This window comes from Fonsecaea multimorphosa, assembly GCF_000836435.1.
Source record: "Fonsecaea multimorphosa CBS 102226 unplaced genomic scaffold supercont1.15, whole genome shotgun sequence".
NCBI lineage: Eukaryota > Fungi > Ascomycota > Eurotiomycetes > Chaetothyriales > Herpotrichiellaceae > Fonsecaea > Fonsecaea multimorphosa.
Window position 1 is genome coordinate 679907 of NW_015971649.1, and position 27130 is coordinate 707036.

General features: G+C 52.8%; 9 protein-coding genes across 9 annotated transcripts; 3 read left to right on the plus strand and 6 right to left on the minus strand.

Annotated features, from left to right (window-relative positions):
* Window positions 1-97: 97 nt before the first annotated feature.
* Window positions 98-1987, minus strand: Z520_07596 (uncharacterized protein; the record flags this gene model as incomplete). The annotated part of the gene is made up of 1 exon (XM_016778093.1): window positions 98-1987. The coding sequence occupies one exon, from the start codon at window positions 1985-1987 to the stop codon at window positions 98-100; it is 1890 nt and encodes a 629-aa protein (XP_016630999.1).
* A 6395-nt stretch (window positions 1988-8382) lies between these two features.
* Window positions 8383-10198, minus strand: Z520_07597 (uncharacterized protein; the record flags this gene model as incomplete). The annotated part of the gene is made up of 3 exons (XM_016778094.1): window positions 8383-9478; window positions 9528-9877; window positions 9929-10198. The coding sequence occupies 3 exons, from the start codon at window positions 10196-10198 to the stop codon at window positions 8383-8385; spliced, it is 1716 nt and encodes a 571-aa protein (XP_016631000.1).
* Window positions 10199-10683: 485 nt separating this feature from the next.
* On the plus strand, window positions 10684-13419 carry Z520_07598 (uncharacterized protein; the record flags this gene model as incomplete). The annotated part of the gene is made up of 1 exon (XM_016778095.1): window positions 10684-13419. The coding sequence occupies one exon, from the start codon at window positions 10684-10686 to the stop codon at window positions 13417-13419; it is 2736 nt and encodes a 911-aa protein (XP_016631001.1).
* A 1900-nt stretch (window positions 13420-15319) lies between these two features.
* Z520_07599 (uncharacterized protein) lies at window positions 15320-16315 on the minus strand (the record flags this gene model as incomplete). Its single annotated transcript, XM_016778096.1, has 1 exon — window positions 15320-16315. One exon carries the CDS (start codon window positions 16313-16315, stop codon window positions 15320-15322), a length of 996 nt encoding a protein of 331 aa, XP_016631002.1.
* A 1515-nt stretch (window positions 16316-17830) lies between these two features.
* On the minus strand, window positions 17831-18151 carry Z520_07600 (uncharacterized protein; the record flags this gene model as incomplete). Its single annotated transcript, XM_016778097.1, has 1 exon — window positions 17831-18151. The coding sequence occupies one exon, from the start codon at window positions 18149-18151 to the stop codon at window positions 17831-17833; it is 321 nt and encodes a 106-aa protein (XP_016631003.1).
* Window positions 18152-19429: 1278 nt separating this feature from the next.
* On the plus strand, window positions 19430-21506 carry Z520_07601 (uncharacterized protein; the record flags this gene model as incomplete). The annotated part of the gene is made up of 6 exons (XM_016778098.1): window positions 19430-19687; window positions 19752-19938; window positions 20013-20266; window positions 20325-20944; window positions 21035-21296; window positions 21453-21506. 6 exons carry the CDS (start codon window positions 19430-19432, stop codon window positions 21504-21506), a joined length of 1635 nt encoding a protein of 544 aa, XP_016631004.1.
* A 543-nt stretch (window positions 21507-22049) lies between these two features.
* Z520_07602 (uncharacterized protein) lies at window positions 22050-24164 on the minus strand (the record flags this gene model as incomplete). The annotated part of the gene is made up of 1 exon (XM_016778099.1): window positions 22050-24164. One exon carries the CDS (start codon window positions 24162-24164, stop codon window positions 22050-22052), a length of 2115 nt encoding a protein of 704 aa, XP_016631005.1.
* A 268-nt stretch (window positions 24165-24432) lies between these two features.
* On the plus strand, window positions 24433-25908 carry Z520_07603 (uncharacterized protein; the record flags this gene model as incomplete). Its single annotated transcript, XM_016778100.1, has 2 exons — window positions 24433-24452; window positions 24507-25908. 2 exons carry the CDS (start codon window positions 24433-24435, stop codon window positions 25906-25908), a joined length of 1422 nt encoding a protein of 473 aa, XP_016631006.1.
* Window positions 25909-26095: 187 nt separating this feature from the next.
* On the minus strand, window positions 26096-26709 carry Z520_07604 (uncharacterized protein; the record flags this gene model as incomplete). Its single annotated transcript, XM_016778101.1, has 4 exons — window positions 26096-26183; window positions 26241-26428; window positions 26481-26576; window positions 26632-26709. The coding sequence occupies 4 exons, from the start codon at window positions 26707-26709 to the stop codon at window positions 26096-26098; spliced, it is 450 nt and encodes a 149-aa protein (XP_016631007.1).
* Between the last annotated feature and the right edge of the window lie 421 nt (window positions 26710-27130).

Sequence of the window (27130 nt, forward strand, 5' to 3'; positions counted from 1 at the left end):
AAACAGAAACACAAGATTCGTCCCCCTGCTGGGATTGTAACTCGCCCCGGTTCACACAAAGTTCGAATAAGCTGACAAGAAGGTGATGCTCAAAGAATTACAAATGGAAGTTGTGCCAACCTCCAACCCACTCAAGTTCGTCCTCATCTGTCGAGGATGAATCCGTCACCCGTTGTTGCCGCCAATCTTGATCCAGGTATGCCGGACGAGCCTTAGGTCGGCTGTCGCGGCGATGCCACGGATGTTGATGGTGGTGGGAATCATGTCCTAATCCAGTCGTGGGCTTCCTGCGTGAGCCCGTCGTCATCGATCGTTTCTTGAAAGTCCAAGTCTGCGGGTCTGACTCCGCTTGGTAATTTCGTCTCTTGTCGCCCAACGCCGCCCACTTGTCCACAGGAATCTGTTTGGGCGAATGTCGAGGGGTTCGTGCACGCCATCCAAAGGGGTCGTTCTCGTTCGTTCCGTGGCTCGTCTTGATCGGCGAAATGGGTTTGGGTGTGCGGCTGCGACGCGCATTGCTCGAGGAGCGACTCTTGGACTCAGTGAGCACCCCCGGAGGCACCGGGAGACGCTTTTGACTATCCTGACTCCAGCTCCGCGAATTCTGCTCACGTCGTGACTTCAGCTCAGCCTCACGTTCCGACTCCTCCTCATCTTCCTCGAACATATCACTCCAACTCTTGGCCACCGTGTCATCTTGCTTCTTACCAAAGACGGACGACATGGTGGGAATAGGCCGGGAGACACGAGTTGGCAACGAGTTGGGAATAGGCACAGGGTCTGGCTGAGGGGGATTGCGGGCAGCGGACCTCCTGAGGGTCATGGATTTGAAGGATCCGTAGGCAGAATCGAAGATCGATGTCAGAGAAGGCGTAGTGCCATGGCCAGAGTACCAGGACTCCCCGAGCCTGAGGCTCTTGTCCGAGTCGAAGAGATCTTCCTCGTACAGGTCGGGAATAGAGTCCAGCTGCTGCTTGAGAGGACTGGTATGCAGCGCCTTGGCCCAAGGGAAGGAATCGCCATCCATCTGGGGGCTTTGAATTGACGGGGTCCGCAATGGCTCGCGATTGGCACTGGCCCGAACAACATCACGCTCCTCGGAACAGAAAAAGTCGTCGAAGGATTCGTCCTCAGTGGTAAAGGCAATAGCACGGAGAACAGCTTGCTTTACAGCTCCCAGGTCCCGTTTGGCAGGATCCAAAGCCATGGCCACAGATAAGATCTCAAAGGTATCCTGCGACATGCTGGGGAAGATGTCGAACAGAGACTGACGGTCTCGACGATAGTCGGCAAAGAGAACGTCCGATTCCGTAGGTGTAACAAACGGATTCCTGGCAAAAAGAACATTGAGCAAGCAGATGCCGATGGACCAGATGTCTGCCTTGGCCGGCGAGTAGCCCGTGGCAGCAGGATCGTACTGTTCTGGAGCCATGTACCGGTCGCTTCCAACGCAAGCCTCGTAAGACCAGAGACTCTTGGTAGCCAAGCCGAAATCCCCAAGTTTGACCGAACCATCTTGGGTCAGGAAGATGTTCTCTGGCTTGATGTCTCGGTGAAAGAGGCCGTTAGCATGCATGTGTTGCACGGCTCCGATCAGCTGCAGCATAAAACGTCGCACATGCTCGGTCTGGAGAGGACCACGATTGAGGCGGATCGCCTCATACAGGTCACCTTGAGAGCAGTATTCCAGGACCAGGTAAGTGTGAGCGTCGGTCTCAAAGTGATGAACAAGGTTCACCAGGTGGTCGTGGTGCTTCAGAATCGCATGGCACGCAAGCTCTTCTGTACCTTCATCCGTGGTTGGGACCTGTGCGGACTTGGCGGCAACAGAAGGCTTGGTCAAACATTTGATGGCCACATTTTGCCCCGTCAAGGTGTCCTCGGCCAGGAAGACCATGCCAAAGGAACCATGATTGAGGGGAGCGATGGTTCTGAAGCGGTGATCTAGAAGCTGATCCTTGTGAAAGTCATCTTTCATGCACTCCATCGTTGTATTGGTGATGTCAGGTAAGGTGAGCAGATATATCTCTGATGCTTCGAGCAGCAGTCTATCCTTTTGGGAATGAAGTGACAGGAACTTTTGTTGGCTGAACAGCGACGAGTAATGTGATCCAGGAGGACTTTGTACAACAATATAGACAGGGACGGAATTGCAATGCAGACGTAGAGAGTAGGAGCAGATACGCTCAGGAGGAGGAAACGTCGAGTATAGGAACTGGAACCCCGACACCAAGCATAGATCCGCCTTGTAGCTTCAATTCTTCAACCACCTTCACTTATCATGTGTAGAAAACGCCCAGTCGAGAAGGACACCGCGGAACTCCTTGTCGTTCGTGTAAGGTCAGAGGCTCATAGAGGTGGTATAGGTCGTGTCGTAAAACAAAAGGAAAAGCTGATCGCTGACTCAGAGCCTGCTGGGCTCGTTGTGCAGTCGAACGAGCAGAGGCGTAAAGAGCGTCACTTTATTGTGTCATGGTCGAAAGGATTGTAGGACTGGTTCCGGCACAAGAGCCAAAGAATGCAAGTGAACAAGTAGAGGAGGAACTGAGGATAGTCGAAGAAGTAGAAGAGATTAAAGAGAGAGAGGGAGTGTTGTGTGTCGGTGGAGCTGATCCAAGGCGGTTGTAACGTGTAGCTGTGTCACAACTTGTCGAGCTCAGGATGCCTGTCGACAGGCAGCCACAGGGTTTGTCGCCAGGGAGGATGCTGTGACCGGACAGGAAGATGATATGGAGAATGAATTCGGATGGTGCAATCTTGAGTCGAAGCAAAGAGCTTCACCCCTTTGTCTGAAGTTTATTGTGGTGTGGGCTGAGCGTGACTTGACCTGACTTTGACCCAGTTGACAGCCGCAACAATGATTCACCAACTAAGCCGAATCCGAAAGGGAAGGGGAGACTCGACAGATTGGATGCTCAAATAGCCCTGATATCCCAGGCAGATCGAGGAACAGCTCAATGGTATAGCAGGATTATAGGTACAGTTGTGATGGAGTGGTTCGAGCTCAATGCTGGGCGTGGTGGGGAGTCGAGGACTCAGCGGGGGTGGGAGGTCGCCGGGCGACAGCGAGGAATGCCGGGCGAGGAGAAGGAACGTCGTCGAGACGAGAAGGTGAGAAGGAGAGACACGGCCAGGTGTTAAGTCGTAGGTGACTGGGAGAGAAGAACGAACACTCGTGAGGGCTTTTGATTTCACATTGCAGAGCGGTCGATCTGGAAGGTCGAGTGGTAGGGGCAGAGGTAAACAAGTGAGACGAAGATGGCTGAGGGAAGGTTATGAAGCAGAGAGACAACTGCGGCGGTCGAGTTGGCGGTGACGGGTGGCTCTTACAGCTTGGCCTTGTCCGGTGCCTGGGAATGGTGCATTCTAGCAATTCTGGGGCCAGCCGAGCAGTGGGCACACCACTCTGACGGAGCGCCCTCACAGCCTAGCACCGAAAACAGGCGGCAGAGGGCTACAGGCTACGAGCTACGGGCAACGGCGAAAACAACCCACCACTGCCACCAGTGCCTGCCCCAACAAATGACGCTGGCCCTTGGCCACTGCCACCCAGGCTGCTACTGGGCGAGCGAAGTCAATGGAACCGGCCGGCAACTGCAGGGCCAGCGAGGGACGAATCATGCTCAGGTTGGTGGGGAGCCTGCCATTGTGCCTGCGCCGGCGAGGGTGGCCCACGGTTGGCAGGCAGCTGCAGGGGCTAGTCCACTTTGGCACTGGCGCCTCCTGCACCAGCAACACCTCGCAATTTCCTGCTAGCGCATGACCCGGTTTTCTTCTGGCCCTCGCTGGACTGTCGCTGGCTTTCTCTGCCTGTCCTCGTGCTCAGCTCTACGCTTGAAGGTTTCGAGGCTTGACGAAGCAATGCCGCCACCCACTTCGCTCTCTTTTTTTGTCTCACACGCTCAGACAATCCCTCCCATCCTTGACGCCCTCCAAGCCCTCCAAGCCCAGTGGCAGGCCCCAGACCCTTCCCGGCTTTGCTCAGATCAGGTGCAGCCAGACAAAGAGCTCCCTTTTCGAACCACCTCCCTACCCGCTTTCGCTCATAGCTTTGTCTCCTCCGACCAATAGTCACGCCACAGCCATCATGAGCCTTGACAAGAAAATGACGCCGCCGCTCGGTAACGAACACGCAACCACCCCGGGTCCCCGGTGGATGATGACCACAAGGCCAAAGGCGAAACAAAAGAGGACACTTTACCAGTACAATGAACACAGTATGGAGTACCTCATTACGAATCTCCGGTCCAGAGGGAGCACGAGCTCCCGAAGCCTTCCCATCCCCTTTTGTCATGCAGAATGCATTTTGCGTTCATAACTCGACTCTGCGGAACCCAATCCTGGATGCCATATCCGGGTACATACAACACTGCTCCCGAATCCCGTGGTTATTTCCTTTGTGATAGGGCCTCGTCCTAACCGTCCATCCGATTGTCAGGAGCCCTGCATTGATTGCAAGAGCTGACACGTCAAGGACAGCTTATCAATGGGCCTGGATGTATACCTAAGGGGAAGGGGATGAAAATCTCTCATTTAATTCCTGATGGGTGTTGCTCGATGCCCTTCTGGCTGAGTCAACCTTACGAGTTCCCGGGCAGGTCCCATTCAAAGCCCAAGTGACCTTGGATGGTGGTACGGCACCGGCCTCCCAGGAAGCTTACCCCGCAAAAACTTGGAATCCTGGACCAATGTTACAGGTTTGTCGCTGGTCATGAACGACGGATCTTGATCCCTGAGTTTGCAAAGACAACCAAGATGCCGTTCACAACTTGTCTGCGCGGTCCGTGTAGTCGTTCTCCATGATGTCCTTCGTCGTACAAAGAAGCACTGAGGGGCGAGGTGCTTCGTATTCCGTACTGTCTTTGCAGCCACACTCGGGGAGCTGAGGTCATGTGATTGACACCTCTTCGCATCGCAAAGGCCCACCAGACGGCCCCCCAAGAAGGATTCGAGCAAGGAGGTGTCGAGGTGTCTCCCTGTGCTTCGACCAACTTCCAAGGGTTTCCAAGCATTCAAGTTCTGAGCAGCTCTCTCCAGCAAATCCGATCCCGGAATAGGAGCTGCCAAAAACCTGTCAACGGCAGTGGCATGTTTATCTGATCGGCAGTCTTGCTCCAAGCGACATTAGGCTTACGAAACATAGATCCAATGGTATCCCAAAGAAAACAGGGGATGACCACGTGAAATGATAAGCAACTATTGGCAGATGCTGGGTTTGAGAACTCGGACGGTCATCTCGGATAATCCCAAGATCATCGAAGCACTGACACTCGAGGTTTCGGCAATGCCATTGAGACGCCTTGCTGATGTTTCAGCCAGACGTCGTCCTGATATCCAAGGTATCCACAAGACAAGAAGACCCCAGTGTCTCGACAGACAGCGAGCATTCATCCTGGATGCACAATCGACCGTGCTGTAAATTACACAGACAGACATGTCGCCGTATCTTGATCATTGACCAACAAAAGACAGATCAGACTGCTATTCGACACTGGCTATTTTGCCCAAAAGTCGGTGAAAAGGCAGTGCAATTTCAATCTCCTTCGCTGGGCTTTTTCAGTGGCACTCTGGGGCTGTTACAGTGCTTGTGTCGGGGCAGTCTAATGCAGCCAGCGGGCACCTGAGATGCAGAAGCCTGCATAAGCCCAGCAGGAGGGTTTCTCCATTCTTCCTCCGCTTCGATTTTGGGCCGCCGACAAAGGGCTCCAGGCCCGTTTGGATGCTGGCGCCTCGGAAAAAAGGCCCAAGTCATCCAGACCTCATTGGCACCAGCGGAGAAAAAAGGCACTCGTAGAGTCGCCACCCACTGGCAAAGGGCCACGACCATCCAGTTATCGGCCGGCCTGCAACAATGCCATGGCTGTTGCCAATACCGTTGTGCTTGTCGTCGCCCTGCACTAGTTCAATCCAGCCGCCGAAGCTTTGTAGGTTCCATTATTGGTCTGTCAGACTATTGAACGCTCTGCATTGGCCAGCGTCGGGCCGAAGCAACACTCGCAATTCTAGCGACTGTCCCCCTCCCGGGCAACATCACTCCACTGGGGCGTCGATCTCGATTTTCGACCTGCAATCTTTGGCTGCGAGGTTCGCGTTCAGAGTAGATCCACAGAGCAAAGCGTCTGCTCTAACACCCCTCATTATTACCGTGGCACCTCACGAAGAATTGGGCTACACAAGCCTCCCTTCGGAGTAATGATTGACACGTTTTTGATGAGGTTGCCCCGTTTGATGGAACGAGTAGCATCTCGAGTTCTCACGCTGCTGGGCACCCATATTCCTCCAGGTGGTGACAGGCATTGACCCTCGAATCCTTTCCTCAGTTGTCATCCGAAATAGAGTCCGCGTTCGACACCACTTGTGCCATGGTCCGGCCCTACCTAGGTACGTATAACATGGCTTGCTACCTACGTACCTCGTACAGAAGTGCAATACTCTGCAAGTTCGTCAGAGCGACTAAGTTTGTTACCATCTCTGCCGCTCTTTTGGACAACAACAAAGAGTCCACGTCTTGAACGTTTCCACGCCTTCCGAGTTGACTTCGCATTCGTGCCACCGCATTGCATTGACAGTCGCAAGGTGCAGAAGCCCAGGCTAGAAGTCCTTCCACTCAGATCATTTTCCGGTAGGTTTTCGAGATCTTCCCAACCCTAGTCCAGAAGTTGGGGAGCTTAGCCTGGTGAGGTCTTAAGCGAACCCACCGGGCGGCTGTTCCCATACACCATCCGTGTTCTAGCGCTTTTCTGCTCGAAGATGGCGGTATATACACCGCTATCTTTCAATTTCTTCCACCTGCAAGATTCGCTGGCCTATTCCTTTCTCATTGCCGAAAGTCAGAAAGTTTTGCGTTGGTGCTGCAGTGTGCATGAACGATGTCAAGGTGGCTGGAAGATGCAGATCTCGATTGCATACAAGTTTGTGTGCTGATTGGAGGAGCACGGTGACCGCATCGCACAGTCAAACATTTCAACAAAAAAAAGAAAAACAAAAAAAAATTGTCCTCGGGGGCTGTTTGCACATGTCGATATGCGTTGACGGTGTGTTGATCTTTTACTTGTTTGGTCCATGATATTTCCAATGCTCCGTTCCCAAGTTCACATGTGACCGACTGATGGATTTCACATACCAAGGGGCTGCAGGTCGGGGGTTTGCATTTTCTACGGTGAGAGACACCCGGGATATCGTGTCAATTCACAAATGGGAGAACGGGTGACTTTCATGTTGCGTCCTGCGATTCTATGTCACCTTGCGAAGGAGGGATCCCGGAACCCCTTCGTTATCAACAACGTGGACATGCGAAGAGTTGGTACGAGCTGACCACTGTTAAACGAAAGGGTCGACTGCATCTCAGCTATTTGGGCTTGTATGTCCACCCTTTTCTCAACCGGTAGTCCCGCAACTGGGACAATTTTCGCATTGTGCAGATGTCCAGTTTGCTGGAAGACTCGGCGGGAATAGATTCCACCTCAATGATCTGAGGCAATCCTCCTACCACAACGCGAGTCGTGGATTAAAGAATTGCGGTGAGCAGTTCTCTCAGAGCACAAAACGTCTAATTGCTCTTACTATGGCTATCGACCTTGGGATACCTCTGCTTCCCGTCCGAAGAAGAGTCCTGGAAAATCTTTTTGTTCGTCGAGTGAGAGCTATTCAGCATCCAAAAGGAGCGAGCGTGCTAGAAGTCTAGAGAAAACGTTTACCGCTCTGCTTTCCGCCTGTTGCATGCCTAGGTAACCACTGACATCTTGATGCATTTACGCAGGACGCCATTTAGATCACTCGTTTTCAAAGCTTTTCAAACCCCCCCCCTTTCTGAGCGAAACCAAAGTGTTTCTTGAATCCCTTGCTTTCACGGTATCTGAGATCATATTATGATATCACATTTTATTTACAGTATACATATAGGCCTCTCCTTTTACATGAGCTCTTCTTAGCCCATTGATAGCTATCAGCTTGGGTTTCGTTCTATCCAGATGCTCATCTCAATGGTGCGCCTGTTCTGTGCAAAAGAGAGAACAAATACTGTACAAAGGGGGAACATTTCAGTCCTTCTTTCCCAAGGAATCTTCTGCGTCCAAGGACGATAGAAAGGTAGAGGACCGTGGGCGAGTGAGATGCGAAGAGGTGGGTAGGGGAAGCATGCTCAGCTCCCCCAAGGGGAGATGCAGAAGAGAGGAGAAGCGTTACGGTGCTCGTCGGCTTGTCGTCACGTCAAAAGGGTCCGTAAAAGGCGCTGGTCTCGTGTAGTTGGCGTAGGTTGACTGAGACACCAGAATGTTTTGGGAGTCTTTGACAGTACCGCATAGAATTTTGCGAGCGATCCAAGAAACTCTGCTCCTTGTTTCCGTTCTTTGACGAGACTCTCCCTCTGTAGTAAGTGGCCGTTCATAAAGCCCCGCCCAGGGCCTCGACGAGCCAAAGGGCCAGCCGCACCTTCAAGCCTACCCTCCGATCGATTCTCGCGAGATCGTCCTGCGTTGCGACCGTCGCGTCTTTCTGTAGATTCTCCGTCTCTTCTTTCAGTCTTTGTTTGAGCCCTTCGTCGCCGGTGAGGATCATCGCCCCGATTTCTAGGTCGAGACTATAGCTCCTTTTGGTGTAGTTGCTGCTCCCTACCACCGTGATGCTCGGTCCCGGTTCATCAACGGCTTGTCCATCAGCGTCCAATTGAGGTGGGAGAGTGACCCATAGCCCTTTGGCGTGGTAGGTCATTCCACCGGGCTCGCCAACTGTGCCTTTTCTCCACTCCTTAAGCTGGATTACGTCTTCTTTGCCAGCATTATACACGGTTCGCAGGAAACGTCGAGAGAGGAGGGTATACGCTGCGGGTAGCATACCGCTCACTCCGGGGCTGCCGTAGAAGCCGTTGGCCCACGGCGATGCGGTGATCACCGTGCACGCCTTTTCAAAAGCTTTGATGCCTGGCTTCTGCACTGCAGACGACCCTTCTGGGGCGGCAGCTATGAGCAGTGTGCAGATGTCTGGGTCGATATTGAAGTATCCAGCAGTGAATGTCCACGTTGACTTGTGCAGTCTCTCATCCTCGGCGAGGTTGGTGAGCAGTTTGGTGATTGCAGGCTTCTCTGTGGAAGTGTACTGTGCAAACTCATAGTCGAGCAGGGCCATGTTTTTGGGGGCGCCAAGGAGGACATCGAACTGAGCCAGAGGGTAGACGAATGTCTTTTGCTGTGTGAACTCGAGCGGAAACATTTTTTGTCTAGCTTTCTTGTGGATTAATGGCTCAAGGATTTCTTTTGCGTATGCCTTGAATTTCTTTGTATGCCACAAGGGATCAGGGTACCCTCGCTCATGGGGGCTAAGCAGCTCGAAGCCGCCGGGAAGCTCCTCTGAAGGAACGAGGTTATACGATAGATCGCAGACAGCTTCGTGAACAGCGCCGTAGAAATCTGTGAGCTCTTTGGAAGAGAAAACGTGGTAACGGTCTAGGCGGTTGGTGAAGTAGTCATTGGATAGATTGGCGCTAGCTGGGTTAGGACAATGGCAAGAACGGTAGTGGAGAGTCACCATACCCTGAGAGCATTATTTCATCGTCAAAGCCGTAGAGTTTCATGTGTTGAAGGCCCCATCCTTCGTTTATCCGCTTGGGCATGTACTTCTTCTTCCACCCATTCAGATTTGGAGTGTGGAACATGGAGATCCGCACCCGGTCGCCAAATTGGACGATCAACGGTGCAAGGAGGGTAGCACATGACGGATTGGGGTCCTCCCGAGTGCCTCGAAGTGCATCAGTGAGGATTGAGACCTCGAGGTTCGGGTTGTTCTCCAACGCTTCCTTGAGGGTCTCGATGAGCTCGTGCTCGGTCTTGCCAATGTACAATGTAGACAGGTATATCCGTCGCTTTGCTCCTTTTATCTTGGCCTGCAGCACACCTTAGCCGGCCGCTTTCCCACAGGCGCAGTATGTGTCTACCTTCAGGGTGTCGTAGAAAGCGGTTGGAGAATCGAGGATCTGAATATTGTCCGGGTCAATCTCGAACCGGGGTGCGACATGATCAAGCTGTGTGGCAACCCCCGCGAGAGGATGTGTCGTTGGAGCAGGACCATTGCTGAACGCAGACGACGAGGAAGACGAGGAAAAGCGTCGGGAGACGAGCTTCGTCGTGGGGGCTCGATGGACGTAAGGTCTGGCCGTCCGACCGCAGCTGCGTAGGGCATGCAATCCACAATTCCGGGCGAACATGTCCGACCGAAGGGATATATGCACACGACGGTCACCTTGCGCGTAGCTGAGACCTCTCCATCTGGCGCTTCCCAGAGATCCGTCTTGACTGGTCGATGGCTGGTCTTTCACGCGTGCTCGACTGCGTGCTCGATATTTCTTTGCGACGATCTCGCAAGCTCCAACGATGTCATTGCTTGGCATGTGAAGAGGATCTGATCATGCTGCTTTAGTAGGATCCTCACAGAGACCTATAAATACCCAGTAGACGACGCCAAAGAAATAAAGCGGCATCAGTGCCTGATCTAAATGGGTCTCGTGGTCCCCTTGGCACCCTCGACGCATTTGCGAGTGGACACCAGAGAGATTTCCTCTTTGTCACTGGAACAGTTGTCGAAGCGGTGTCCTCGTGGCTGGTGAAGAGACGAGATTGTCATGCTCTGTGACAGAAGATCTCTTCGAGATCAGCGTCTCAACTCGACATCTCCAATGGACAACCGCTGAAAATGCGATTTCCGGAGCCGGTTTTGTTCCTCTTCATCACTCTCGTTGCGGGTACATCGAGTCCTTCCACGACGACATTAACACCTTCCACATGCCCTTTCCGCACAGTTAACTACATTACCCACAGTCTCCCTCAACAATGTCTCGCATCCACTCGGAAAACCAACCTCACGTCCACGACTGTCGACGCCACCGCCTCTCCCAGCGTAGATCTGGCATTTCCTACGTCTTCCGCAATTGACCATTCTCACGCGACTCCCTCCCCATCGGTTCTGTCTACTGTTCATTCACAATCCACGACTGACGCTTCGGCCCAACCTGTGCATACTTGGGAAGAGCAGTCGGCTTCAAGTTCTTCCCAGACTGAAGTGGATGTTGCTCCTCCAGGTACAGGCAACGATGGGTCGGAGGAAGAGTCTCCTCTCGAGGAGGGGAGGTTCCTCTCTTTCGAAGACTGGAAGCGAGAAAATCTCAAAAAGTCGGGTCAATCGGAACATATTGGCAAGGGACCTGGAATCGAAGGTAGAGAGCCGAGGAAACGAGCAGCGTCTCTTCGAGATTCCCTAGATTCTTTGGGAGACGACGCTGAAATAGATTTGGACTTCTCCGGCTTCGTATCCGATACCCTCGACCCTCCAAACCAGGTTCCCCCCACAGTGCCTCAGGAGATCCGCGACAGCTCCGTCGAGATTGAACTGGGGCGGGCTCCGAAAGCCGGCGTGAGGAGCAAAGATGCAGGCACAACATGTAAAGAACGATTCAATTATGCCTCTTTTGATTGTGCGGCCAACGTTCTGAAGACCAACCCTGAAGCTAGAAGCGCCTCGGCCGTACTTGGAAATAACAAGGACTCTTATATGCTAAACGAGTGCTCCGCTCAAAACAAATTTTTGATCCTGGAATTGTGCGACGATATATCAATCGACACTGTCGTGCTGGCAAACTTTGAGTTCTTCAGCTCGACTTTCCATACCTTCCGAGTAAGCGTATCTGACAAGTACCCAGTCAAAGTCGACAAGTGGAAGACACTAGGCACTTTTGAAGCTCGGAACACCCGCGAAGTTCAAGCGTTTTTGGTTGAGAATCCGGTCATTTGGGCACGATATCTGCGCATCGAGTTCCTCACGCATTATGGGAACGAGTTCTACTGCCCCGTCAGTCTTGTCAGAGTTCATGGGACGACAATGCTGGAAGAGTACAAGCACGATCTTGAATCAGTCCAACTGGAGGATGAAGGGAAACCCGAGCAGGAAAGCGCCGAGAATGCAGAAGAGGATGGACTCGTACCAGAAGCCGTGGCCGAGCGGCTTTTGACTGAGACCGATGCTGTTGAAGAGCCTGTCCACACTGCTGATCCAGCAACTGCATCTGATCTACCCGGCGTGCAAGAGCCTCTCCTAAATCACACTCAATATCCCATGGTTGAAGGTAGTCAAGCTCCCGTTTCAACCTCGCCTGCTCTTTCTTCTCGAATGCTCAATGACCTGGAAAACCATAACCACGCGCTCGGAACGTGCAAGACAACGGAAGACGGTGCCGGTACAACTTCCCATAGTCTTGACCAACAGAATGCCACCCATTCGTCTGATACAGAAGCTACAAGACTCAGTACCGATGTACTGGTTTCCAGTTCTTTGAGGCCAAGCAACGTCACAGCGACGTCGACAGACGGCTCAACCACAACGTCCAAATCTGATCCCATTGTCGAGTCGACAGCTGCTAATGCTTCATCTTCCCCACCTACCAGCAACAGTTCGAAAGCGTCCGTGTCCTCGACGCAGTCCTCTCACCCAGCTCCAACGATGCAAGAATCCTTTTTCAAGTCGGTTCAGAAGCGCCTGCAAATGCTTGAATCGAATTCTTCCCTGTCTCTTCAGTACATAGAGGATCAATCTCGTGCACTTCGAGATGCATTCCACAAGGTGGAACAGAGACAGCTTGCCAAAACGACCTCCTTCCTCGAACATCTAAACACCACGGTTCTCAACGAGCTCAGAGAGTTCCGCCAACAGTACGATCAATTATGGCAGTCGACAGTTATCGAGCTTGAGATGCAGCGCGAGCGCTACCAAAAGGAAAATATTGCCATCAATGCTCGGCTCGGTGTTCTTGCCGACGAAGTCATCTTTCAAAAGCGAATGTCCTTTCTGCAGTTGATCCTCATCTTGATCTGTCTTGGATTGGTGCTGTTTTCCAAGGGTAATCTGAACAGCTATCTTGAGCTGCCGCTGGTACAGAGTGTCTTGTCCAGATCTCCGAGTACGCGATTTATGAATGCCGCCAGTCCTGACACACCCTCGCAAAACTCTCCAGTCTCAAGATCTAACTCCGCGGGCGCAGCACGACGGCGTCTAGGCATTTTAAAAGGCCATCGCCGTTTCCCTTCGGAGGATTCGGCCGACAACACAATGAGTTCAGCTGATTTATACTCGCCCCCGACTCCTGTTAGTTTCGGGGATCCTTCATCGGACGGCGACGACAAAGAGGACAGCAACCAGCTCGGAGATCCCCAGTTCGACCCCAGTCTGATAGAACGACCTAGCACGAGCCCTCCGGTGCTGGCTGGGGCAGAGATGTCCAGTGACTCAGAGCCTGGCACAGGTTTTGTGGACGACTCCATCGATAATGTGCTTCGTGGTACCTCGTCTAGCGGCATACAAACAAAACCTCCTATCCTCCTCGTCGAGGATGCTACACCTCCTCCCAAACACCTGAAGTGGCAATTGCCAGAAAGCTAGGTGCATTTTTGAGTCGTCATAGCGCAAAAGACATAATACAGTCAGTTCTCTCCGCCTTGATGTCAATCAATTCCGGACTGGTTGCTTCGTGGCCTCTCGAGGCAAATAAGCGCCATGCGCCACAGTTTCTCAAGACGGGTGCATTCCCACCCACGCGCCTGTGAAGAAAAGAACAAATAGCTCGGATCCGTGCCGTCCTTTGACACGCAACCAGTTTTCGCTTCAAGTTCCCCCTAAACTCACAGAACTACCAAAAGTATCGGTATGTATCTGGCGGAACCTTGAGTAAGCAGGATGTTTCACGCTGGACTGGATTCGGACCTACCCAATGGTGCACACGAGAACACGTTCAAAGGGCCATTTCACCCATTTGTGCAGGAACAGAGCAAAGAACATGGTGACCAAGCATATGCAGCACAGCCTTTCGACCTTGCGGGGGAGGAAAAGGATACCAAACAAAGGGCCCACAATGAATAGGGCCCAAAAGACGAGGATCGTGCTCAGGAGAGACGCATCTCCCTGCTGTAAGATGGGCTGGGGGTGGTTGCCGTACCGAGTCGGAGTGTATATCGGTTCCTGTCGCCGCGGTCAACTTGTGAATCGGCGAGAAGTAAAGGCTCCTGGATAAAGCTCACATATAGAAATCGACCTGTATCTCGTGTTCCTCTAGTGGGCCATTCCCGAGCATAATAACTGGCGCATGGTGGCCTCGGGTTGTGAATACCTCTGGTGTATGCTTCTTCGTCCATCTGGCTTATAGTTTGCTCAGGATATTTGAAAGGCTCTACCTCGAAGTTTGTAGGGAAACTGGTCTGTAGGTTTTATCCTGGACGCTTTCCCTCTGCGATTAGGTGCTTAGCTCGTTTCTTGAAACCAGGGTTGCTTAGCTCGAATGTAGGGGCAAAAGGACAAGATCACTGTGGCTGTGCTCGAGGAGCGTACTGTATGACGTTCCCGGAGTTAGGCCATGGCAGTCAGACACTCTCTTCTTTACCATCTACCGCTGCGCCTACCTACTAGGTACCTAGGTACGGGGTATACCACAGCATTACAATACAATACTTACTTGTCAGTCACCAAACCGGTGGGGACTCCGGCTCTTGTGTGCTTACCTAGGTAGGCTCGTTTCTTGAATGCAGCCTGGCAGCCGTGGGGTTACTTACTCATGCTCGCTCATGCAGGTGCTCGTAGTAGTCGTCGCTCGAGTATGCCCTATCTAGCGCGTGATGGCATCGACAGGCGGAATGACGGTATCGCTGGGCTGCAACTTGTGATAGCGCGCCCTCTACTCGGTATTATGTGGTATCCTTATCCTCATTAGGAGTACCTAGTAGTCGCTCCTGCTGGAAGGAACATCACTTCCTCGTCGCCCGCCGCCTGGGCCTCATACCCTCCAAAAATTGTTCAAATCGGTTGGTACCTCTTCTCATCATTACGACCTCCATCTCTCTAAATCCTGCTAGCAGGTCTGCTAGCAGGGTTCTGGAGTCCCTCGGCAACAGTCAAGCAGCAGCTCGGCGGATACATACCAAGATAAGGTACCTAGGTATGTATGTATGTAATATGTTGGAGAATAATTCTTTTGCAAACGGAACAGTTCGACAGGGATTGCTCCATATGGAACAGTCCCCTGTCAACCGTACAAATAACTGTTCTTTTTCTCCTGCAACCAACCACATCTAGCTTTGTCATTTTTCCTCCTTGTCCCTCCGTGTGATATGTAGCCGAGATCGAGGGGGAGTGGTGGAGGAAGAGGAGGAAAAGCTCGATTGCGCTTGTAGTCTAAAATATCTCGAATTTTCTTTGGCGCTGCGGCCTCTCCTTTTCCTCGTGCCTCGACAAGCACCCGGCAAAGAGGATGTGGTACAATTTCAAGAAAACTCTTTTTTCATCTTGATTCTTAAAGCTTGTGGATAAATTTCACCCGATTCGCCACCGCCGACTTCGCTGTCGATATCTTGGGTGCAAACGACTCAAAACTGTGTGGCAGACCGGGATAGATATGCATTTCAAGCGGAATACCAGCCTCGGCATGGCGTGCCGCGTACTTGATGTTCTCATCCCGGAAGATGTCCAGGTCCGGTACGTCGATGTACACTGGCGGTAAACCTGCTACGGACGCAACTCGTGACGGGGCGGCCCAGGGCGAGACGTCGGCGTCGGGCTTGCCGGCCTTCTCTCGACCCAGGTACGCGGCCCAGCCCGTGAGGTTATCGTCGGGCGTCCAGGTGTGCAAGTCCTTGGCGCTTTCGTAGCGCGCCTTGTTCCGGTCGTCGAGCATGCCATTGACGAGCACCTGCTTGGCCAGAGGCGGGTTGAGGTTCCTGTCTCGAGCCATGATGGCCACCCCGGCGGCTAGTCCCCCGCCCGCGGAGTCGCCCATGATGGCTATCCGAGCAGGGTCGACGCCTAGGTCCGCGCCCGCGCCGTTGGAGTGAACCCACTTGAGCGCCGCGTAGCAGTCCTCGATGGGCGCGGGGAAGGGGAACTCGGGCGGCGAACGGTACTCGACCGCGAAGAACGGGATGCCGCCCTGCGTCACGTAGCTCTGGATCATCTTCCGGTACAAGGGCACGCTGAGGCAGAAGAAGCCTCCGCCGTGGGTGTACACGACAGCCGGCGAGCCCCTGCTGGTTGTTGTAGATGGTGGCGATGTGCCGCCTTTCTTTGCGAAGCGGTGCACGTTGATCTCGACGCCGTCAAAGGATGGAACCTTGAAGATGGTCTCCTCGACGTCCTCGACCACGGGCCACCTCTGCATCAGTCCCTCCCACATGCCGTCGATCCCGTTTCGACGCGAGGCGACGTCGTAAGGCGGGTGTTTTGGTGCCGCAGCCATGGCGGGCAACATTGGCTCGATGGCCTTGTGGTATTCGGGGTCATATTCGTATGGCATCGTGTTTGTTTCTGCCGTCTTTTTAAAGCCTTTGATGGTAGGGTTCTGTCAAGGAGCGCAATGACAAGAGTCTTATTCCCCCCTTATCCTCAAAAGTCCCGATATGCAAAAGAATCTTGTTTTGCCTCGCAGATTCTTGCCCGTGTTGTCGAGGACCGCATTATCCCGCGCATTCTATCCTCTGCGAGAATCAATAGCAATAGTGGGTACCTCGCGGGACGCTGTACATATAATTATCCTCGGGTGTAGCGCTTTGCGGGCCGAGGAAATAAATCACTTGTGCCTCCACCATCACATATCTACATACAGATCCCTTTCTTGATATGTCTTGCGATCCCCCCTTCCAATCTATTAGCACTTGCGCAAGTCCGTTCTGTGGATCTTCCCCGTCTCTTTTATCCCTATCGCCCATCCCGCCCTCTCCTCCCCCTTTATTCACTGCTCTTCCCTCCGGCACTAACTGCCACAGCTCTACATATCCATTGTGAACCTCCACAAACAGGACATAGCTTTCATTTCCGTGCACGGGCTTCACTGCAAAAGTATTGTGGCGGTCGTACAGATCAGATAAAATGTATTTGTCACCCGGCTTTCGCTCTCATGGAGGATGGGGGAGGGTCAAGACGACAAACCTCCTGAAACCCCGCAGCCTTGTACGTTTTGTGGGCCTCCTCCTCCCTCCAAAGAAAGAAAGGATTCTTACAGCACGAGTAATACCTCATACGCGTAGGCCTCGACTTTCTCGAGGAAAGCATTTAATCATAGCCATTTTACTAGAACCTACATTGCAGACTCTTATCGTTCCCATTTCCGAGACAATTTCGATTTGCTTCTATATACCGTTAGCTATTCCCAGTGCAGTGGCGTTAAAGCCCTCTTGTCGATCTGGAGGTAATAAAGCAACATCGCAAAGACGGTGGATATTGGGTGGGAAAAGATGCAGAGGTACACACAGCCCACGTGCAAACGCTTCTCGCTCGTTTGCGTAACGGGGTGAACTTGTCGTTTTTCCGGAGTTGCGTGCTGGAAAGATATGTTGCATGGTCTGAAAGTCCTCGACGGTGGGGGAAGTCAAGCAGAGATTTAAGGGAAAGGGACACCTTGGATTTCCTGCCGAGATTCATTTGATTGCGACGAACAAAGGTCAATTGCTTTTGGGGCACAGTGAGAGTCCGCAACAAATCCAAGCCCGCAGTAACAGGATACTAGAATCGTGAAGCGTGGAATGACATCCGTCTCCTCCATGTACTCCTTAGCTCAGATCCCGCAAATCCCTGGAGACTTAGCACGCCAGATTCAATCGCCGCAAATGTTCGTAGACTGACAAGGACCCCCAATTTATAAAGACTTCCCTTCCAGAGTGCGGGGGATCCCCGGACAAGGGAGGCTGGCCAACAATTTCCCAATGCCCTTGGTGCAGCCTCGGTGCTCCCCTTTTCACAACTCGCGCGGTCTGACATTCTCAACACTGGGCACATCTCCCAAATACATTTCCGCTGCTTCAGGACGAGGCCGTCACAGCTCCGATCTTTTCCACTTCATTTTCTGCGCCTTCTCTATGACCTTGTAAAAGTCTGTATCTTTCAGATCTTGACCCGTATATTTCTGGTAGTTCTCTGCCGCGATAGACACTGCCTGCTCATGCTTCCAAACCAAGGCTCCGACCGCAAGCACCAGCAACACTAACAGGACGAGGACGGGTGGTGACAGGGAACTCCGACGCCGAGGATGGAAAGGCACTTTCTCGCCGGTGTATGCGCCATCAGGGGATTTGGGAAACCATTCTTCGGTCTTTGCGCGCTTCACGTTTGGATTGATGCGGGGGGTTCTGGACATGGCGAACAAGGTCTGCGAGAGGTTGGTCGAGCCACGCAGCGCGCAGGAGTGAGGGATGGTCTGCGAGGGTTAGATGGGCTGCTTTGAACAATAGATCGCAGTAAGTTAGTCAGGATAACACCAACAGATCTGCGCAAACAAAGGAAAAATGGCACGCGAGAAGGAAATCTGTGGTCTGTGATAGGAGGTTTCTCAAGAAGCACGACTGTCACAACGTCGGAATGTGTTCCTTCCCCAAGCTGAACATTCAGGCGGCCCAGGCACCGTGTCGTCGGGATCGATATCGTGCTGACTAAGAGTCTAATATTAACACCAACCGTGCCAGCTAGACTCAGCCTGATCGATTAGAATGTCCCGTATGAGGTACTCGGCATTGCGTGAGTTTCGGAAAGTGGCTGTCCTGTCCTGGCTTGGCTGCCGAGGGCGAAGGACGCCGGTGCTGACACGGGTGAGCATTGATGTCCGCTTGATTCGCTGACAGGTTCTCTGAAGCAGGTGATAAGGTAAATGCGGTGTGACGGGACATAATGCTAGCATTGCTTGAGAGCTCAGAAACCGTAGTGTCCCAGTGGAAGCTTGAAACCTGTGAATGAGGAGTGCTAAATACGGAGGACCGAGTTAGACCTTGAAACCTTTTAAGAGAAACGGGAACCTGGCGAGGCTGGCGGGGCTGGCGAGGCTGAAACTCAAAGACCCAAAGACGTCAGTCCATGGTTCCCCTCAGCCTTGCGCCGACGGCACCGACGATCTCCTCCTTACCCTCCTACCACATTAATGATTCAGTTATCCTTTCAGGATACAAATGGAGCTATAACCAGGCCTCTCTCCACGGCAGCCGAGCGCCTTAGACCAGGAGCATCCTAGCTCAAGTGGAAACCAGAATATACTTCCCACCTGCCCGTTTCCTCCAAAGATCTCCAATCTATCGCCTTCGGCGACCGAAGGAACGAGGCTGGGCGACAGCATGGCCCGATGCAACAACGAACCAGTGATAAAGCTCATGACCGTCGGAATCCTGACATCATGACGGCCGCGTGTCAGAGACAGTGCGGGACATTGACTGCTGCGTCCATGGCAATGTGTATTGTTCATCGCGATTCTCGATGATCTGTGGGTGCGGGTGTCCCCATAACATCGACGGCCAAGGTTGTAAGTGCAAGTTATGACGATGGCACGGGCTTTGGCGGCCACAATATATATGCCGGCGCCAGCCTTCATCCAGAGCTGTCCAACATGCTGTTTTCAAGAGGTTGATCGTGACTTCGACACTCAGACGCCATGTCACAGCTTATCCACGACTCTTTTTTTGGTCGCTTACTGCGGCACTTGTCCAAGGGGAAGTTGTTGCCGCACGAGGAGACTAAGAACCCTGCTCTCATAGAACAATTTACCGCGGTCTCGCCTGCTCCGGTGGAAAAGACGTCCCCTGAAAGACCCGCTTCGAATGCAAGCACTCTCAACCCAGGCGATGGAGAGCTGGCTGAGAAAGGTCGAGACCCGAATATTGTGACCTGGTATGGATCGGACGATCCAGAGGTGAGATACTTAGTTCGATGGCCGCAACCTGACACCGAATACGAACTGTTGATCATCCACGCAGAATCCTCTCAATTGGTCAACCTCCACCAAATGCGCAATCACTTTTGAGTTGTGCTACTTGACCTTTGCAGTCTATGTGGGATCATCCGTCTATACCGCTGGCATTGTGGATGTCATGAAGGATTTCGGGATTGGCGAGATCCCTGCAACACTTCCACTGACAGTCTTTGTGCTCGGCTTCGGACTAGGTAATGCCTCTTTTGATTCGGCTTGCGCCGTGAGTCGGCAGCGCTGGTCTACTCCATACTAACGGAGTGCTCAGGTCCGATGACTCTAGCACCTCTCAGCGAGGCACCTGCGATTGGAAGAACACCCATTTACATCTGGACACTGCTAGCTTTTGTCCTACTCCAGATCCCCGTGGCCTTGTCGGTCGATCTTCCCATGCTTATTGTTTTCCGGTTCATCACAGGTGTTTTAGGGTCGCCTCCCCTTGCCACCGGCGGCGCCTCCATCGCGGAGATATTCACACCGCGGAAGAGAGGACTGGCTATCGGGATCTGGGGCGTTGCAGCTGTACGTACTGTGTACTGATTGAGGCGTCTTCCAGCTGAGGTTACTAATATACAATCAGATCTTTGGTCCAGTCTTTGGTCCGCTTCTTGGTGGCTTTGCCGCTCAGTCGAAAGGCTGGCGATGGACCATATGGGAGCTGATGTGGATCTCCGGCCTTGCTCTAATCATCCTTTTCTTCTTCCTGCCGGAGGTCAACGCAAAGAATATTCTGTATCGACGGGCACATCGACTCCGACGTCTGACGGGCAATCCCAGACTCATGAGCGAAGGAGAAATCGCCTACAAACACGTCACCGTCAGAAAAGTGGCATATCTCACCGTTGTCCGTCCTTGGATCCTCACATTCACCGAACCCCTGGTCTTCCTCCTGCACACGTGGGTGGCTTTGATTTTCGGCCTGTTGTTCATCTGGTTCACGTCGTTCCCACTCGTGTTCGAGGGGATCTACGGTTTCAACCCGGGCCAAACGGGATTGTCGTTTTTGGGACTTCTTGTCGGAGCTCTTTGCTGTATTCCACCGTTCATCTGGTATGACCGTGGAGTGCAACGAAGGATGTTTGATGAAGGGGGCCACATCATGAAGCCCGAGCAGCGCCTGGTTCCAGCCATGGTCACCGCTGCCACCATACCCCTCTGTCTCTTTTGGTTCGGCTGGAGCGCTCAGAAGGATGTGCATTGGTAGGCCCCTTTCCACTCGTTCTCTCTACCCTCCTCTCTTCTGTCACTCCGTTTGACACATAACTCATATTCTAATTTTGGTCGAAAAAGGATCGTCCCCATCATCGGAACCTGCTTCTTCGCCATCGGCGCCTTGATCATCGTCAACGCCGTCTTGACCTATCTCCCCGACGCATTTCCCACAGAAATTCCCTCCGTCATGGCCGGCTCCGCATTCATGCGCTTCTCCTTCGGCGCGGCTTTCCCCTTGTTTGCGCCCGCCATGTATCACAACCTGGGAATCCATTGGGCGAGCAGTTTGCTAGGCTTTCTGGGGCTGGCGTACGTCCCGATCCCTTTTCTCTTTTACTTTGTAAGTATCGTTCATTAATTTCTCGCCTTTCCCCTTCCCTTCATTCCGGTCAAAAGCAATATATATATATATATATATATATATATATATTCGCGGCGGTCCGCAAAAAGCTACCTATGTTGAGTTGAGTTGACCTAACCTGTGCATTGCGTATAGTTTGGCGAAAAGTTCCGCAACGCAAGTAAACGAGCGCGGCACACGAGTTCCTGAGTGCTGCGCCCATATCATCATGAACACGTTGGCATGTTTTTTCCGATCAAACTGTTCTGCGCCAGAGCTATGTCGTTATAATATCCGCTGAGAGATGATGAATGGCGCTGGATCGACCGGTGGTTCAATCCTGGGATCGACCGGAAGAGTTAAATTGGACTTTCTTACTTACTCCGTCTAATGATCTGGACAACGCGGGATGTGCGATGAGTAAGAAGGAGAGAATTATCGAGCTCGAGGGAGCTGTGTCGAAAACACGTGCGGTTGTAACAACGCCATTTTGCGAGGCGAGGCAAATGGCCTTTTGCGGCAGGGGAATATAACACGCAATCCATGTACGGAGTCACAGGGGATATTTCACAGGAGGTATTTCACAGGAGGTATTTCACAGGAGGTATTTCATACATGGTATAAGCGAACACACTGTGGGAATACAAGTCATATGAGACCCGTCGGTTCGGGCAGGGAAGCCATGTCCCTCGGCTTCACGTTAAAAACGTCATTTAAATAACATTTATCAAAGGCTCGGGTCCAGTCAATAAATCAGTCATCTTCGTCACCCACCCTCACGGCTCTGGCTTTCCTCCGCGCGCCTTTGAAATGCTTCTTGCTGCTGCCACTGGTCAACCTCAACTCCGCCGGGTCAATGTCCTTTTCCAGTGCCGCCATCGTCTTGGCCTTCCGGCCCGTCAGTTGCTTCTGCTGCTGCTGCTGCTTCCCCTGTTCCGTGTACTGGTGGTTGAAAGGCATGGTGAGGTGACCTGCGTTTCCGGACCCGGGGCCGAAGAAGCCTTTGTCGAGTCGTCTCGCCCTGGCGCCCTTCTCCACGGGAGCGGCAGGTGGTGCACGCTGCTGCGACGAGGACGACAACAACGGATTTGATGATGTCGCTTCCGGGGTCTCGCCATCAGCAGTGAGAACGGACTCCTCAGAATGCGCGATCAGCCAGGCCTGTCTTTTGGCGGGCAAGTGCGCAAAGTCGTACAGTTTCTCGTTGAACTCTTTCCCGTAGGCCTCCACGTCCGTCTCCGGGTTGCCCGTCGGCGGAGGATGACAGTACAGCAACTTCCCATTCACGTAGTCCTTCAGAATATATCGAGCTGCGCGTGACTCGTCCGGCTGACTCCCTGCTCCTGTTGTGGCGAACCCCCTTGCGCGAGCGTAGGCTCTCAGCATTTCTGACGCAGAAGGGATCCCCGTGCCGCCTTCCTCCACCGGTCGTGTGTGAATTTTCATCCCGTAGACGTTTTCGAGAAACGACTGCGGGATGCGTTGCGCGACCAGGCCGGCCGGGCCCGTGTACTCTCTTAACTGATCGATCGGCAACACGCCGTTGCAGACCAACTCGGCTTTTGTGGTCGCAAAGTTTGGAAAAACTAACCCGGGACAATCGCAGAGGATAACGCGGTCTGAGAGGTGGATGGTTTGGAAATGTTTTGTCTTGCCAGGAGTGGAAGAGACGGACACTTTTTTCGAGCCCAGAAGAGCGTTGATGGTGGAGGACTTTCCGACGTTTGGATAACCAACTAACCCGATTGTGGTTTTCCTGTCTGTTGCGGCGTCCTTGGGAATGTTTTCGAGGAAGAGGGATTCGAGCTCGTCGACAGTGAGGATTTGAGTGTCAGGTGGCGTGGAGGCTGAATTTTCCGGTTGTGATCCGACATCGCCATCTTCGGGTTGTGATTCTTCATCCTCTGATTCTTCATACTCTTCCTCTTCCTCTTCCTCTTCCTCTTCGTCAGTCCATTCTTCTCCCTCTTCCTCTTTCAAGTTCAGATCTTGAACATTCTTCACCATGGTCTTTTCGGGCAGATTGCGATCAATCTGCTGCTGGATCTGCCGTGCGTCGAGCTCCTCCAGAGCATCTCTTCCCTCGTTCATCTCCTTGGCTAGATGAGCCGAGAAAAACTTGTAGTTTATGCCTTGGTTTTGGAAATAGTCTGCCCACGCTCTTCTCTGCTCTTCGGTCATCATGTCCGCTTTGTTGACCAGCAACAAGTTCCTTTTCTTCGCGTCAACTTCCTTGACATATCTCTCCAGGTCTTCACTTCGGAACAGGAGTGGGTTCCGGGCATCCACAATCTGGACCACTAGATCGGATCGCTCGATGACTCGCCACAGTTGTCGCCATACTTCAATATTCCTCTCGAACGGTGTCATAAGCAAGTCGTCGTTCTCTTGAAGTTCTGCAAGCCCCCGCCTCCAATCCAGCAGACTGGCTTTCTCCTGTTCGTCCAACTGCTGGGGCGTCGTTGTCTCGTCCCATTTCGGCCTTCTGGGCACCGTCAACCTTCCTTTGTTTTGCGCGTGTTTCCTCCTCGCACCCCTCTCCTCGGCGGCACTCAATAAATAAGGATTTCTCTGGTCCGAGTGTATGATTTTGACATTATTCATCTTCTCCGCTGTGAAATCTGTGCCAGCCAATTCGGCTGTGGAAAGAAATTCGTCGAGGGCACCTTGTTCGGTAACGCTGCGCATTTTCACCCACGATGCCTCCTTTGCAGCATTTGTTACATAGGTTTGGCCTGTTGTGTGATCTGTCCGAACGACTCCCTGCTGAGACACTTTCTTCCGGTCTGATCCTTTGCCTCGTCCGAAACGGTCGTTCATGAGGCTGTTGCCCAGCCCCACGCTGTTCTTGCTCTTTGGGAGCACCATCGTGGCGGTGATGAGCTTTCTCTCGTAGGAAGGAAGCGGTCGGGTGGAATATTGCGAGCGAGGTTGAGGTCGCGAGACCTCGTGGATTGGAGGGTGGTTGCAGGGAAAAGTGAATGGACGCAGAGGGACGTCATCTATAGTGCAGAGGCTGTGGCCAAAATTTCTTAGAAATTAATTTTCCGCAGGCCATCTACCACCCCACCAAAAACCGACAGTCACAAACACCACGTTCGCTTACCAAATTCGTGCTCTGAGATCGCAGGTCAAAATGCCTCGAAAGCGCTGGATGTAAGAGTCCATCTCCTTTCATGCGGTAGACAGAGGAGACTGACGAAAGCACAGCGACAAGAACAACGCACAAACCTTCCAACTGCTCTACCGCCCACAAACCGACCCTGCCCTACATGATGAAGCTGCCGGCGAGCGGGCACTTTACCAGGTCTCTGGACGTGGCGCTTCGTCTTCGTACAAGCCCGAATTCAAGGAAGGTCTACACTTGACCGACTTAGAAAATGATCTGGACTTCGAGGACATGCGTGAAAATGAGGGCGAGGCCGCAGAGTACGGGATTTACTTTGACGACACCAGCTATGACTACATGCAGCACTTACGAGATATTGGTGAAGGCGAGGGAGAGGCACATTTTGTTGAGTCAGTACCCGTCAGACTTCAGGGCAAGGGCAAAGCCAAAGCCAAGACAATGAAGTTGGAAGATGCACTGAGAGAATTGTCGGTCGATGATGGCCAGAGTGTGGCAGGAAGTGATATGTTTTCAACATTCTCGACTTCGACGAGGCCGAAAACGTACCAGAACCAGCAGGAAGTACCGGATGAGATCGCCGGGTTTCAGCCCGATATGGACCCGAGATTGAGGGAGGTGTTGGAAGCATTGGACGATGATGCTTATGTAGATGACAAGGACGAGGACGATATCTTTGCTGCCCTCACGAAAGATGGCCGCAATGGGGAGCTTGACCTGGAGGACTTCGAAGCGAACTATGTCGAGGATGAGGACGAGGGTTGGGAATCAGACGTCACAGAAAAGGCACCTGGGCAGCCCTCTGAGTTGAAACTCACGCCAACCGTCCCAGCGACAGAAGACGGCCACCATGTGGATGAATTGCCGGCGCCGGATGCAGAGGCAGCTGCAGCAGAAGATGGAGACTGGTTGCGAGATTTTGCCAAATTCAAACGGGACAATGCACGAAAAGCGCCGCCCAAAGCCGCAGAATCGATCATCGCGGCCTCGGCTATCCAGGATAAAGCACCGACTTTGTATACCTTGAACGGCACTCCTCTGCGGCAGAAGAAGCGCAAGGGAGCTTTGACAAACCCCAGCTCCTACTCCATGACGTCTTCCTCTCTCGCGCGGACCTCCGGCCAGCAATTGCTCGATGCTCGATTCGACCAAGTGGAAAAGATGTACTCGCTGGACGAGGGCGAAGAATTCGATGACATGGATGGTGGAATGTCGTTAGCTTCGGGGATGACGGGTCGGTCCAAGATGTCGCAGCTCTCCACCACCAGTTTTGCAGACGAAGGGGCCGTACGAGAGGATTTCGACAACATGATGGACGGCTTCCTTGGAGACTGGAACAAAGCAAACCCCGGGGGTGGGAAACGAAAAGGGGCCAAAGGCAAACGTGGAAAGAACGGTAATGAGAAGTACGGTCTCCAACAGCTGGATGAAGTTCGCGCGGAACTGGGGCCTGCAAGGATATACCGGCGCACGACAAAAGCATGAAACAGGGAAGATATGGCGTTGAACAGGGTTGTTAATGCGGCGCACGACCAGAGATACCCCGTCTTACAAGGATAGATAATGGTTTTCTTCTCATTTGGGAACCCCGTAAACTCCTCATGTATGCATCTGTACAGTGATTCGATGATATGGTATTGGCCAGTCTCATTGGTCTGGATTCTCGCTCTCCTCACTCTCGAATGTCTCGACCTGCGAACGGGGTCGAACCATCCCTGGGTTTTGCGACGGGATCCCATGCGCTGTACTTTGGTTTGGTCCTAAATTTTCAAGTCAATTGCAGCTTCAGGAGGTGGCCCATGGTAGGTTTCGCATACGTAGAATATGGGCGATAAGCTCCTCTGCTCTGGGTCAAATTGATCTTAGGCTCTTTGCTCTCCCACGGCCGCAGTCCAAACTGCATGATCTTGTCTTCGACGGGCGGCTTGTCGACCAAGTAGCTCATCCAGGCATGCCAACCTGGGTCGATCTGGCTTGCATCGAGCTCCCTGTCCTTGTAGTCGACCTGCAAGCTCTTAGTCTCTGAACCACACAACGACCGTCGAAAAGCTTCGCACCCATCGCGTCCGCAGAGGAAGCTCTTCCGTCAAGTTCTCGTAGTATTTGTTGCCATATCTATCCATTCCAACCAAGGTACCAGCTTTTGTATCACCCTGAAACCCAGTCAGACCTCGTAAACATATTGTCTCTGCATTGGCCGTGACGTACGATATACTGCATCTGGTGACCATAGTCGCGGAGACCGATCCGCCAAAGATTGCGGAGGGTACGGGTGATGGTGGACATGGTGGGCTGCCCAAGGTCGTCGGGGAGGAGGTGGCGGCGGCGGACAATAGGACGCGGAGGTGTGGTTGTTGTCGCCGTTAAGATCAGGACGATGTCAGTGATTTTGATCGTACGTATGGCCGGAAGGTGGCTCGCTGCTCATTGGCTTCGGAGAATCGCAGTCTCAAAGGAAACGAGGAGACGACGGCGGGTGCCAGGGTTCAAGTTTTCAGGCGACTAAGCTCCGATCTTGGCGGGAGGCACCAGAGGACCACCGCACCCAAGAGGTGCTGGGGGTGCCGGTAGTGCTGGTCGGTTGGAACAACTTGAGGCCCGAGGATGGTGGTTTAATCCCTACTCGTACAAGCCGATCCCGGTGGAGATGAGGGTGCAAGTCGCCCTTGAGTGCCCTTGGCCCCCCCCAAAAGCCCCCCCCTCCAAG